At 47.1% G+C, this 12,853-nt stretch overlaps 1 protein-coding gene across 1 annotated transcript in view; it reads right to left on the bottom strand.

Annotated features, from left to right (window-relative positions):
• Nucleotides 1-12,853, bottom strand: part of LOC138581981 (coiled-coil domain-containing protein 159-like) — a 461,570-nt gene that overhangs the window by 75,526 nt on the left and 373,191 nt on the right. Inside the window, exon 10 of the mRNA XM_069652881.1 lies at nucleotides 9,534-9,610. Within this exon, the coding sequence (XP_069508982.1) occupies nucleotides 9,534-9,610 (77 nt within the window). The remainder of the gene's footprint in view (nucleotides 1-9,533; nucleotides 9,611-12,853) is intronic.

The raw sequence follows: 12,853 nt of genomic DNA, 5'->3' as shown, positions 1-12,853 counted from the left end.
TTCTTAGGACTTTATCCACATCCCATACTTGATCTTATTTCTGTCTCAGGGGTCTAATTATTCTAACCCCTTTCAAAAGTCTGCAAATCAGAGGATGTTCTCCCACTGGTATCCCCTTTATTCTCGGGTGACCTGCTGAAATAGCTGAACGAGCTGTGTTGATCATCCTATATGCTTTGCCCTGAGCTGCTAACTGTGCCAGAAAATTGGCTATGTGTACCACATCTGTTCCAGTGGAATGCAGGTTCCTTTCCACACACCAATTGTGCCATCCTGACCAAGCTGTTCTGTATGCTTTCCTGGTGCCAGGCCCCCTGGCTTCTTCAATAATCTGTTCAGCCTCGTCCGATAATCCTGGCCTAGCCCAGAATCCCCTGAAATTGCCCACGCAATGTAATTGAGGCTGCCTGTCTTCACCCGAGGATGAACTCCCCCTGCAGGGTCCCTCACTATTAGATCGAACCTCGGTAGTGCTATTGGGTTGTCGTGGGACATCCCTAGCAGATCCGGGAACCATGCTTGACCCCTCCAATCTGGTGTAATCAGCACTATGGATACTTGCTGTCTCCTCACCTGCGCTAGTGTCCTCGCAATCATCGCGAATGGAGGAAATGCAAATTCCTTCCTCGGTCCCCACTGTTGTAGGAATGCAACTATCGCTTCCGCCTCTGGGTCTGGTCTCCAAAAGAAGAAACAAGCTATTTGCCTGTTCAATCTCGATGCAAAGAGGTCTGTTCTGAACGGACCCCATCTCGTCATCAGCATCTGAAAGATTCTTTCATCCAGCTTCCAATCGCTGCCGTCCCCGAGGAATCTGGAGTTCCAGTCGGCAACCTCGTTCTGATGGCCTGGTAAGTATTCTGCCGTCACTGATTTCTCTCTCTACAGGCAGAGGTGCCAGAATTCCTTCACTAGCAATGCTAACATTCTTGACTTCATGCCTCCCAGTCTGTTTATATACCGGACTGCTGACACGTAGTCCATCGTGAGCACGCAACATCGTGCACTCTCTTGTGTCCAACATTTTACCGCAAAAGATCTTGCTAGGAGTTCCAGGAAGTTTATGTGGAGGTTCAGTTCTTCTCCTGACCATCTGCCCCCCGTCGACAGATCTCCACATCTGTCTCCCCATCCCCACCTGCTGGCATCGGATTCTATCACTAGGTCCAGGGATGAGCCAAATATTACCCTTCGATTCCAGGCATCCATGCGTTGTAGTCACCATTCCAGTTCCTCCTTTGCTATTAGAGCAAGGGGTATCCTTTGCTCGTAGGATGCGCCCCTCCTGAGGTGTTGTATCTTTAATCTCTGTAGTCCCCTGTAGTGGACCGGACCTGGGAAGATCGTCTGTATAGACAATGCCAGTCGTCCCACTAGTCTTGCTAGCTCTCTCAGAGACATCGTCTCAGCTGCTAGTCTGCTCCTTATCTCTTTCTCGACATCGTTTACTTTACTCAGAGGAAGGTTTACCGTTCCCCGCACAGTATCTATCCTGAAATCCAGAAATTCCATGTTCTGTTCCGCCTGCAGTATTGATTTCTCCCAGTTGATTATAAACCCTAGTTGCTGGAGGAGGTATAAGGTGTTGTCCACCTGTTCCTTGATCAGCAGTTTGTCCCAACACATTATACAAATGTCGTCCAGATAAATAATCAGTCTGACACCCCTTTCCCTGAGGAAGGTTACTACTGGTTTCATCACTTTCGTGAAACACCATGGAGCTCACGCTAGCCCGAATGGTAGGCATGTAAACTCCCCTATTTGACCTTGCTGCTGAAGTCTCGCTGTTCTACTGCCATAGGTATGGTCAGGTAAGCATCCTTGAGATCTATCCTGGCTAGCCAGTCCCCCTGTTGTAAGATGTCCCTCAGAAGGTGTATGCCCTCCATCTTGAAATGTCTTTATATTATTAAGACGTCCAGTTCTCTTAGATTTATTATTGGTCTCATCTTGTGGCGACCGTACACTAGGAACATGTTGCTTATAAAGCTGTACTTCGTATCTGCTGCCTTTATTAGGGCAGCTTTTCGTGCTAGCTCTCCTATTTCTGCGTCTAACAACTCCTCGTCTGCCGTGCTGAGCACTTGTGCCTTTGACCATTTCCCTTGCCATGGTGGACTTTGCCAGTCTATGTGAAAACCTTGTATGGTGTCTAAAACCCAAGCATCTGTAGAGATCATTCGCCATTTTTCTAAAAACTTTGCTACTCTCCCCCTACTGTGGGAGTTTATGCATCTGACGTTTGCGCCTGCGCATTCATTCTCACCTGAATTAGGTTCATGCTGATTTTCTGCATGTCTCCACCCTCTCCCTCATCCTCTCTCGGGTTGAAGAACGGGATTGGGCTTCCTTTCATCTTGCTTCCAATGATATCTGTCGGTATGGAACTTGTTGCTTGTGTAGCGTTGGCAGAACGGCCCCTGCCGCTTCCAGCCCGCCCAAAAACCTTTCTGCCAAATACTCTTTTTAAGAAAGACTGGGCTTTATCAATTTCTGGGTATGAATTTGCAAATTTGGTTAGTTTTTTATGAACGTGTCTCCGAAGAGTTTCCCTTTGGCAGAAGCGGCCGCCTCTGAAGTGGCCAGCTCGCTGAGCTTGGGATCGATCTTAACTAAAATTGATATTCTTCCCATAGTACTATTGGCATTGCCCAGTAAACATATTGCTCTCTGGGCCAATCCAGACAGTACAGCTGGGTCTAATGCCTATTTTTTTTCTTTCGATTCGTCTGCCATCTCCATGATTTTCGTCAGGGCCCCAATCACTTCCAGCATTTTGTCCTGGCATGAGCGCCAGGACCTGCCCAGACCTTTTTTAATGTCCTTACAGTATCTCCCCATAAATGTGACCATGCAGTCGTCAATATCTGGGGCCTCCGCGATGCCTTCCGGCAGATGTGGCCTTAGGCACTCCGCCCTCAGTTTATTTTGCCAGTGGGGTTCGGAGTCTTCACTTTATGCATGCCGCTATCCTAGCTGGTGGTTCCCATTCGAGGAACGTGCATGAATCAAAGCATCCGGGTCAAACTCGTCCCCGGGCTTCTTCTTCCTTGTCTTGTACTTTCTATTTCTCAGAAGCTCCATTACTGTTCCTCGTCTTCTGAGGATATACTCTCAACTTCTTCCTCTGATGTTTGACTCCCCCAATCATACTCGTCATATCCCTCTGATCTGTCTGAGGTTGCATCTCGTCATTTGTGCTTTTTATTCTTTTGGCTGACTGCCTTCCTCTTGCCCTTTCCTTTCAGTGGCGAGCCCAGGGGTGGGTCTTGGCCTTTTTGCCCTTGCAGGCTTTCTTTCTTCCCCCTTTTTCCATTCCTTGCCCACTTGTCTCTTTGGAGAACAGTCCTCCGTAATTGCCAGCTGTTGTGAGCTGTGCCCCAGACTCTATCCCAGGGCTTGATGTAGTATTTGACCCATGCCTGGTTGTATTTTTTTTGGCTCACTTGGGCTCTCCCCTCCTCAATGGAGCTGGACATCGTTGGACTTGAATGGGGACAGATGTGCCACTGTCTGACAAACCAACAGGTATCTTGGGCCTGCACCCGTCCAAAATATGTATTGTTAGGGCAGATAAAGTTTTAAATAGCGCTCTTGAGGCTGCCATTTCTTTGCAAACCTCTTTTAGATTGATTTGCTTTCTCTGCCCACTAGGTGGCGTTGTTTCTGTGATTCACGCTACTTGCGCTGACTTTATCGCTCGCACGCGTTTCGTGCTGTCCAGGGAAAGTATTGCGCATGTCGGAAAAAACAAATATCAGTGTAAACGTAAAGCTCAGTTCATCCTGCATCTGTCTCTCTGGGATGTGGCACTACGCTGCAGTCACTGGAGTGATACTGAGGAGCGCCGGAACTCTGGTAAGTCCCGTCCCACTCCTCGCAGTACCCCCTTTACTCTGTAGTGTTGTGGTTGCTGGAACCGTTTATCCCGTTGCGATCCACTCTGTTTTATAGATACCTATCCCTAAATCCTGCGCATATGTGTCACCACGTTCTTCTAACGCTATGTACACTCGCATTAACACAGTCAACAATTACTTTCAATAATAACTGCAATCCAATACACATCAAAATCAGAGAAGTAATGTCAAGGTACTTAACTGGCTGCCCGAGCAGCAACGAAAGAGGATTACATAAAATGGTGGACAGAATGTATAGGGATCGACATTGACTATTGGTGGTTTAAGGTCACATGTTGGAAAGGGTATCCAGGCATTGCATCGAATACATAGTATCGAATGCAAAAGCATCGAAAAAAATGCATCGAAAAAATGTTTTTTTGTAGGTAAAGTTTTTTTTTTACTAGAATGGGTTTTAAGGTGTAAAGAAACGGGGGTTGAGGAGGACCCCCCCGTTATTTTATGCTTTTTTTCGATGCATTTCTTTTCAATGGTTTTGCATTCAATGCTATTGCATTCGATGCAATCACTAGAAACCGTTTGAAAGACCAATGACATTACGAACTACAAAAGCCTAAATTTATGGGGATTGTAGTTTTAGCATTTGTATATTCCTCTTCACTGGTGATATGGTTGCTACTTCCAGGAGGAGGTGCGAGGGGTGCTACAGATGCTGGCATATGGTCCAGGTTCCTCAGTAGGGTTATATCACATTTCCCTCGACACCAAGTTGAGGGCCTTCATTCATTCCTCCTTGGCTATGAGTTTCCCATGTGAAATTTTCAGCTTTTCAGGAGAAGACTTATCATCTCCTTCATGGTTCCTTTACAAAGACATGCATGTCTTTCTTATCTAATGATTTCTTCAGTGACGTGCGTCCTCTTAGCTCTGAACTTCCTGTACAACCTCATCACAGCCGCCTTTCTCTGTCAAGTGCAAGGACAGTGTGTGTGTTTCCTGATGGCTGCTTTGGGCAGATTATAGACTAATGCACTCTGAAACAGCCCCGGTTTAGGTGTCTTATTTATTTATTTATTTGTAACATGCCCAACAACCCATGAATATAGGGGCACACATAAAGACAAAGGGCCTCATTACACGGAAGGCGGTGTGCCATGGCGCTACTAGCGCCATGGCTCATGCCAGTAAAATACCGGCACCGCCTTGGCGGAAAGGGGATTTACCGCCCCATTCCAAGGTTGGTGGGGCGGTAAATCCCCCTTCCGCCATTGCCCTTCCCAATTCCCATTTCAGCCCCATAGGGCTCTATGGGAATGGGGAAGGCGCTAATTACGGCACCGCAATTTTGCAGTGCCGTAATTAGCTCTGAGGTCCCTTAGCGGGTTGTTTTTAACGCCTGCAAAAAGCAGGCGTTAAAGCACCAACCCGCTAAGGGACCTCGTAGTAAGGCGGTAATGGTTAACGGTCACCGTTACCATTAACAGTGGCCGTTAACCATTACCGCCTTCCGTGTAATGAGGCCCAAAGACACTCTAATAACGACGGGACACACATAGCTTGGCTTGGGATGTGGAACTTTACTATATGCTGCGGAGGTTGTGCCCACTCAAGCCCACCGGAGCACTTAGTTCCCTTTGGATCCACAGCATCAATATTTGTTTCCCACAAACGCAGAGAACTAAAGCTGCTAAAGCCCGGCAGGAGTGGTGCTGGGCTCCTAATGCACATTTCCTCCCAGTTGCTGTTTTATATTAGCCAATTGAATTGATCCCTGGCATAGGTCAGACAGAGAACTCCAGAGCTCACTGTGTTACTCTGTGTTAACTGGGACCCTTTGCCTAGCAGCCCTAGGCAAAGTCACTTCCTCTGTCAGAATGTGCTCCTTTGCTTCCTAATTCCAGAGGAACCTTTCCTTAGCCCTGGTTTCTTCGCAGATCCTGGCCAGTGATCTGTGAAATCCAATTCATGGGAATCTTCCAGTCAGGATCCTTAACTCATGCCAGGCGGACAGGAAAAATAATGACAAGCACTGACGGGAAAGAGTAAGTATAAAGAAGTCTACGTATTATGGACTCACCTCCAAGTACTGGCATAAGGCAGTGGGACGTGGGCATAATAAGAACATTGCCTAAAGGGATCTCAAATTCTGGTCCTCAAGCGCCTGACCCACATCATGTTCTCAGGGTAACCACTCACTATGTAAATAACACCCTTTTAAATTAACTATATTCAAATATAGTTTGTATGGCTAGCTAATAAACCTGGAGTGGATTTAGCTCCTGGGAACCTGACTTAGAAATCCAACTTGTGGGAGAACTCGAGGACTGATGCAGGAGGAAATGAGCAACCTGGAACGTATTGACCTTATGTCTGCATGCACTTAATTTCATCCAAGTAGGGTCCACTATTTCTTCAGTGCAAAGCAAAAAATTATACAGAACATATTATGTTTTATTTAAATATGTGTTCATTCATTGGGGCACAAAACATTAATTTAATACATATTTTCTTAATCAGCAACATTGTTTATGAAGTTTGGATTTTTATTGAGTTTAGATAAAAAGTAGACATCAAATCTATGTAACAATTGAGACATTGCATAACAAGGACAATATGACCTCATATGGAGGCCTTGAAGGCTTCCCAAGTATTATGAATGGATAACTTACAAGCTCAATTGACAGAGAAATTATTAGTATTGAAGTTTGGATTACTTTCAAGTATGTTAATATCTTCCCCCAACGCATTATTGATCCTCCATAATTTCTTCCTCACTTTGTTAGCCAGCGGGCTACAGGTCACATGGCAGGGGAGAGATCAGAAATAACTCAAGTGCCCATATTTCAAGTGTCAATAGAGCTTGTTAGGGCTTTATTAACGAAACATAATCAGTGCAGGAGTTGTGACCGAGAGGGAAAAAAGAAAGTTCCATATTGCCAGAATTCGCAAACAAATAATCAGCCACTCCTGATACATCAACAAGGTGCAGAAATCCCTTCCTTCAGAATTGACGATTAAGTATCATATGACAAACCTGGATGCAACTCCACGCAAAATCAGGTTTTCCCTGTCCCATCCCAGGAGCCTAGTTTCCAAATCCCTCCAAAAGTCAAGGGTTGGGAGCTTTTGGGCCACTATGCATTAAGAACAGTGACATACAACTCATTGACATCATTCAATTACCATCCGCCTGAGACCCCTGTTGGATAATCTGGTATTTCAATTTCCTTCTAAAAAGGGTGGAAAGTCCATTGTTTACATGGGTTACTTGCAACATCCGGTTTCAATTTCCGACCCCATTTATCCTTAGAATTCCAAAAGCTTACTTTTGAGGCCATCAGGAAAAGTAGAGGTAAAGGAGAAGAACAGCTTCAGTAAAAAATACAGCATGATCTCAAGAAACTATTGCCCCATGTAGCACCTACACTATTTCAACACTATCGAAAAGGTAAAGTACAACAAAGAGACCGATACGGACATAAGACAATAGTTAGGACAACATAGGGTGTATAAAAAGATAAACACGAACTCAACATAAAAGTACTCGTAAGCTAAGAGCACTAACCTACAAAGAAGACAAGAATAAGCATTAGTAAAAGAGGTAGCCAGTGTATACCAAGGCATGTGCCCTGGAATTCACCTGAGAAATATTCCCTGAATTTCACAAAACAATTAAATGGGTTACAAAAAGCAATAATATATCTATTATATGCGTTCCAGGTTGCTATGAGACAATCTCATAGCAACCTGGAATAGAAAATAGATATTGGATTCAATAACACAGGCATTAGACAACAACTCATGTATTCAGATGAACATTTGCTAGAGTAACCCCAGTTTCTGCTGACAGCAGCTCAAACTAGAGAAGAAACATATCTTGAAGGAGGGTGTGCTGTGTTTTGCATGATTAAAGGAAGTATGGGAGCATCAGTGACAGGCATCCCCAAGGTTGTCAATGCATGTGTCCTGCAGGAATGTTGCTATCAGAGAGAGGACATGTTTTTCGAGTGATGAAGGTGAGGGATGCAGATATGGTCTGCAGGGTTCCCTAAGGTCCCAACAGATCTTTGGCCTCATCACAAGTTTGGCGGTATCCGAGCGGTCAATCCACCGGGATACCGCCCAACGCAATTAGCGTTACCACAACTTGGTACAGCCCTATTAGCGCCTGATCACAAGTTGTGGTGGCGAGGTAAGTCCCCGTTTTGTTTGAGTGCATAGGACTCAATAGGGCATTTTTGGCACGTTTACACTGCGGTAATTGTGCGGCGGTAATTGCGCCAAAAATGCGAAGAAAGTCAGCACATTCACCCCCAGCTCCGAGTTTCCCCCAAACTCGGGATTGGGTGGAGTGGTAATGCAGCGATAATAGCGTTACAGCTGCATTTTTACCGCTCCACCAAACTCCTGTTGAGGCCCCTTGTAATTTTGTATTTATTTTAATTCATATAGCGCTTTAGTCCAAAGAGCTTTACATGAGGAACAAGCAAATACAATAAGCAATACATGACATTAAATCTAAGCCAGAAAACAGTACAAGAAACAATGTACATTATTGATGAGGTTAAGCGCAATTTAATGGAACAGGGGACCAGGATGTAGGACTTACAATCATATTTATTTATATTTCGTTTTTGGACATTATTAGTGTTTATGTTTATTGTAAAAAAATATGTAGATTTAGTACCACAACCAATTAGTGGCCAGCAACCAAAGTTACACATTACCTTGGTGCTCACAAAAGAAACAGATACTTGGTTTTAATCTGATTAATCTGAGCACAATGTCTGAGTAGGAAGGACAGAGGCCAAATGGTGTTCATTCATAGCGATAGCAAGTATTTTATAAAAAGGAAATTATATAATGTTGTTAGCATTGTAAACTGGCTCTTTTTAAATTTTGCAAAGCTAATTTCCATTCATAATCACAACGTTAAACTTGTCTTAAAGCGCATTATCAAAACCGAAAATAATCACGTATATTATTTTCTCATTCACAGTTAACATTCCAAGATGGACAGTCTGGTGCGCTCCTACTGTACTCTTTCAAAATACACCTAAAAGAAAGGGGCAGAGGACAAATGGCACCTACGAGTGTTCATGGCTGCTTTGCATAAAATGAAAGAGTATGTTGAGAATAGAAGAATGACCACAGATCTTCACATTTGACAAATATGTCTTTGATAAAGGGTTGTAGGCTTGAGTCACTGGGGGCATAACGCAGATAGGGGTATGGCGCTCATTTCGTTTTTCAAAATCATGTAACCTACATATGTTTTGCAACCATGTACCATATGTGTATTTGGGCAGCCTTAGGATGTCGGTGGGAGGATAAAATGCAAAGACCATAATGTTTCCTCTCTCGCCTGGCAGAATGCTATAAGAGGAGGGGCTGAGTGTCAAAGTAAGGTTATCTGTGCTGTGCGCATGCTCTGTCCCAAATGTTATTGGATTCTGAAATGTAAGTTATATGTGTATTATGTTACTCTTGGTATTATAAAAGCAAAGGGACGGCCAGGGCCTACAGACAGAGAGGTTTATATCAGAGGAATCTCCTAATAATAGGATTAACTTCCAGGTGAAGGGTCAAGTGGATGTATCTTCTATTAAGGGAGACATATACACAGTACGTAGATTCCCCCTCTGGTTGACCTATGGTGCACAGTGCTCCTACCTTTCGACTTTTTGCTTGAATGTGCTTCATAGCTTTGATGTCCGCCTGGTGATTGCAAATTTCAACTTCTTGACAACCTGCAAAAAAGAGAACATTCAGAGATTCCGGTGATTACGGCGGCCCTGAAATTGGTACGCAGAGACCTTTCCACCCTGCACACAATACCAGGAACCCAACCACATGCGCTGTCGTGCACACTCATGATGTGGTCCTAACCAGCCCAGAAGGTCCAGGGGAGACTTGCTGAAAGGAAGATTAGCATACATCCTCAGACCATGCCCCCTCAGTCTTCCTCACATGATGGAGCTTCGCCCAAACACTCCTCTTGAGTTTGCAGCAACATGCATTTTTCTATTTAATTAATAGCCGCATTGACATGAACATGCAGCAAAACCCTGTGCTTATTTCCAACCAAAACACACAATTCAGCGAATCATAATTGAATTCAAAATGGCTGACCCTGTCTGACACTTCCTGATCCTACCCTCTGATGAAGCCCCATTGAGCAGTCCAAAAGAAGAGGTCTGGAGGCCAGGGGAAGCCTAATGTTAAGCGATGCACCACCACAGGGTAAATGGGGGGAGGGATTACCGCCCAAGTGTATCTTCCCTGCTTGGCCTGCTGATGTGTACCTCAGGAGACCTCAGGAAAATGTATGGGTGAGCGGGATGCTGAAGTGACTGTTGGGCACTCCACCAGCAAGGACCGCAAGCTGATCACAGAAAACATCTGTGAAAATGTTTCTGTGGGAAAACATTCTGCAAATGGTCCAGGACCGTGACCTCAGTACCGCTCGCTCGCACCACACATTTGACATACACACACATGGTTGGTCTGCTTTGCAAAGTGAATACCTGGTTAATGCAAAGATGTCCGCTTAAGCATGTGGGGAGGAGTCATGGCAGACACCACAGGTGATCACCTAGCTTTAGGCTGCCTAGAAAGCTAAATTACCACGACCAGTGCTGCTCCCTGCTCCCTTAGAAAGACCCTAACCTCAGAAGCCCTCACTCTCAATCTCTAGGCCTCAGGTTTAATTGGGAAAGTGTTGCCAACGACAGACTGGGAATTTGGATGAAGAGGAATTACTGTTCAATCTGAAAACCAGACCCACTACAGACCCGCGAGAACTAAGAACCAGGTGTGACGAATCGTGGGAGTTTATCAACTGGACACCCCATTTGGGACTAGGGAGGTCCGTCCGCTACACATAACACCACCTAGGGGACAGGGTAAGCGGGATCCAGCTGGAGGTGACTCCACTTTAGGGGACAGGGAGACCCCAGAGAAAGACTTAAGTCACCATCACTTCCCCCAGAGACTAACATATTTATGGGTTATCCAGGAACTAAGGTGTGTGAGAACCCATTAACAATGGCTAGCTGTTGTAATGATCATGTAAACCATTTTGACCTGGCTTCTAACCCAAACTTTATTTCATCCTCTTTATGGAAAACAGCAGAGGGGACTTCAAGATGGCCGCCGGGGAGGGAGGACGTGTGTGAGCCGAGCTCTGTCTCCCCTCCCGCACTGCTGCAGCAGCCAACGAAATATGGTACTCCCGAGGTCTTAGCACGGGTATGAGCCCTTGAAGCTCCTGCAGAGAGAACCCCCCAGCACATTGCCCCCGGATGCGATCTCGCAGCGACGTGGGGAGCCTCCCCCGCCGTTTTCAGCAAGCGAAGTACCCGCCAAGGAGAAGCGTCCAGGCCGGAGGGGAGACCTGCCCCTTCCGACTCCCCCTCCGCCGGAGAGACTCTTGGGGCCGCGGCGCCGTCTTCGGAGCCGGGCCCGAGAGCAGCGACAACTCCCATCACGACCGGGGGGCGTCCGGTGGAGGAGAGCGAGGCCGCGACAACTCTGCTCGGAGGCGGGGGAGCGATCCCTGGCCCCCTGGGAGTGTAATCGGATTGATCCGGCCCCGCAAGCCGCATAAGTGGATCCACGGCGGGCGAACCCTGCGAGCACGTCTGCTCGGGTTGCGCCCCTCCGCCGCCCCCTCTGCCGGCCCATCGGGCGGTTCCGCCGGGGAAACGGACTGAGAGCGCGGGGAGACGGCACCCCCTCTGCCTGCTTACCAGTCTGTGCTGCCGGAGAGGCGGATTGAGAGCGAAGGGGGCGCCTCCGCCTTGGGTGCCCTGAAGCGCCCCCAGGAAGGCTACGGGTTTCGGGGCCCGCGACCACGACGCCTCTAGACCTCCCTGTCGGGTGATCGGCAGCGCTCCAGTCCAGCATCGGAGGCCGCCTGCGGAGGAGGGGGGGGGGGGCGCGCCCTCCCAAACAGAGGGGTAAGATCTCGGCTGCCACAGCTTGCAGGAGGGCCCCCCCGGGGGAAAAAGAACTTGTGAAGTCCCGGCACCGTCCCGTGGACCTCATCTGCCAGGGGAGAGCGGCGGGGGACTTGATCTGGAGGTGGGACAGATCCGAATCTAAAGATCCTGGCGTGGGGGGTCCTGAAATGCCACAAGGCTGCCCTCATACAGTAGAGTATCGCACAGGCCCAGATGTCAAGATCAAGAGGAAAGCAGGGACAGTCAAACCCCTCATCTCAGTCTCAGAAGCAAGACCAGAGCCTGTTCCACCTCTGGGGGGGGGGGGGGGGGGGGTGACAAAGGGAACCCAGATAAAGCAGGAGCGCACAAAGCATCAAGTGACACCCAGGTGGAAGCAACTCCCCACGGCGAGATGGCCACGAAGGAAAATCTAAAAACGTGGTTCGGGGAGTTCCAGCTGCAATTTCTGGACTCAATGAACTCGCACCTAGACGCTATGAAGAACAAATTTAAATCGGTACTCCAGGAATTAAAAACAGATGTCGCTGGCCTGGGTGAAAGAACAGACACCCTGGAGAAAGTCGTTCAGAACATGGAGGAGGAAACGCAACAGGTGGCAGAAACGCAGGAACAACTGGTCCGTCTAACGCATAATCTGGAGATCCAGTGCGAAGACTTGGAAAATAGATCGCGACGGTCTAACATCCGGATCAAGAACATGCCAGAGACGATCGAGGACAAAGATCTTAAGTCAGCGGTGCAGCAAGTTTTCCTTGATATCCTCGACTTGCAGGAGGAAGAAGAGATACCGATCGACCGAATACACAGGGTGGGCCCGAGGAGTACAATGACACAAGGAGACCGCCCGAGGGACGTGCTGGTGGCTCTCACGAGGTACGCACAAAAGGAGCAGATCCTAAGAAAGGCCAGGGCAATGGACCATATCCGAATGAATGGAGAGGAGGTACAATTCTACCAGGATATTGCTCTGTCAACTCTCCTGAAAAGAAGAAACATGGCCCCTATTACAAAGGAACTCACTTCGCG

Source organism: Ambystoma mexicanum, chromosome 3q, assembly GCF_040938575.1.
Source record: "Ambystoma mexicanum isolate Mex_15411 chromosome 3q, UKY_AmexF1_1, whole genome shotgun sequence".
Taxonomy (NCBI): domain Eukaryota; kingdom Metazoa; phylum Chordata; class Amphibia; order Caudata; family Ambystomatidae; genus Ambystoma; species Ambystoma mexicanum.
Note: the sequence above shows the minus strand (reverse complement) of the source record. Positions and strands in the feature narration are given on the sequence as shown.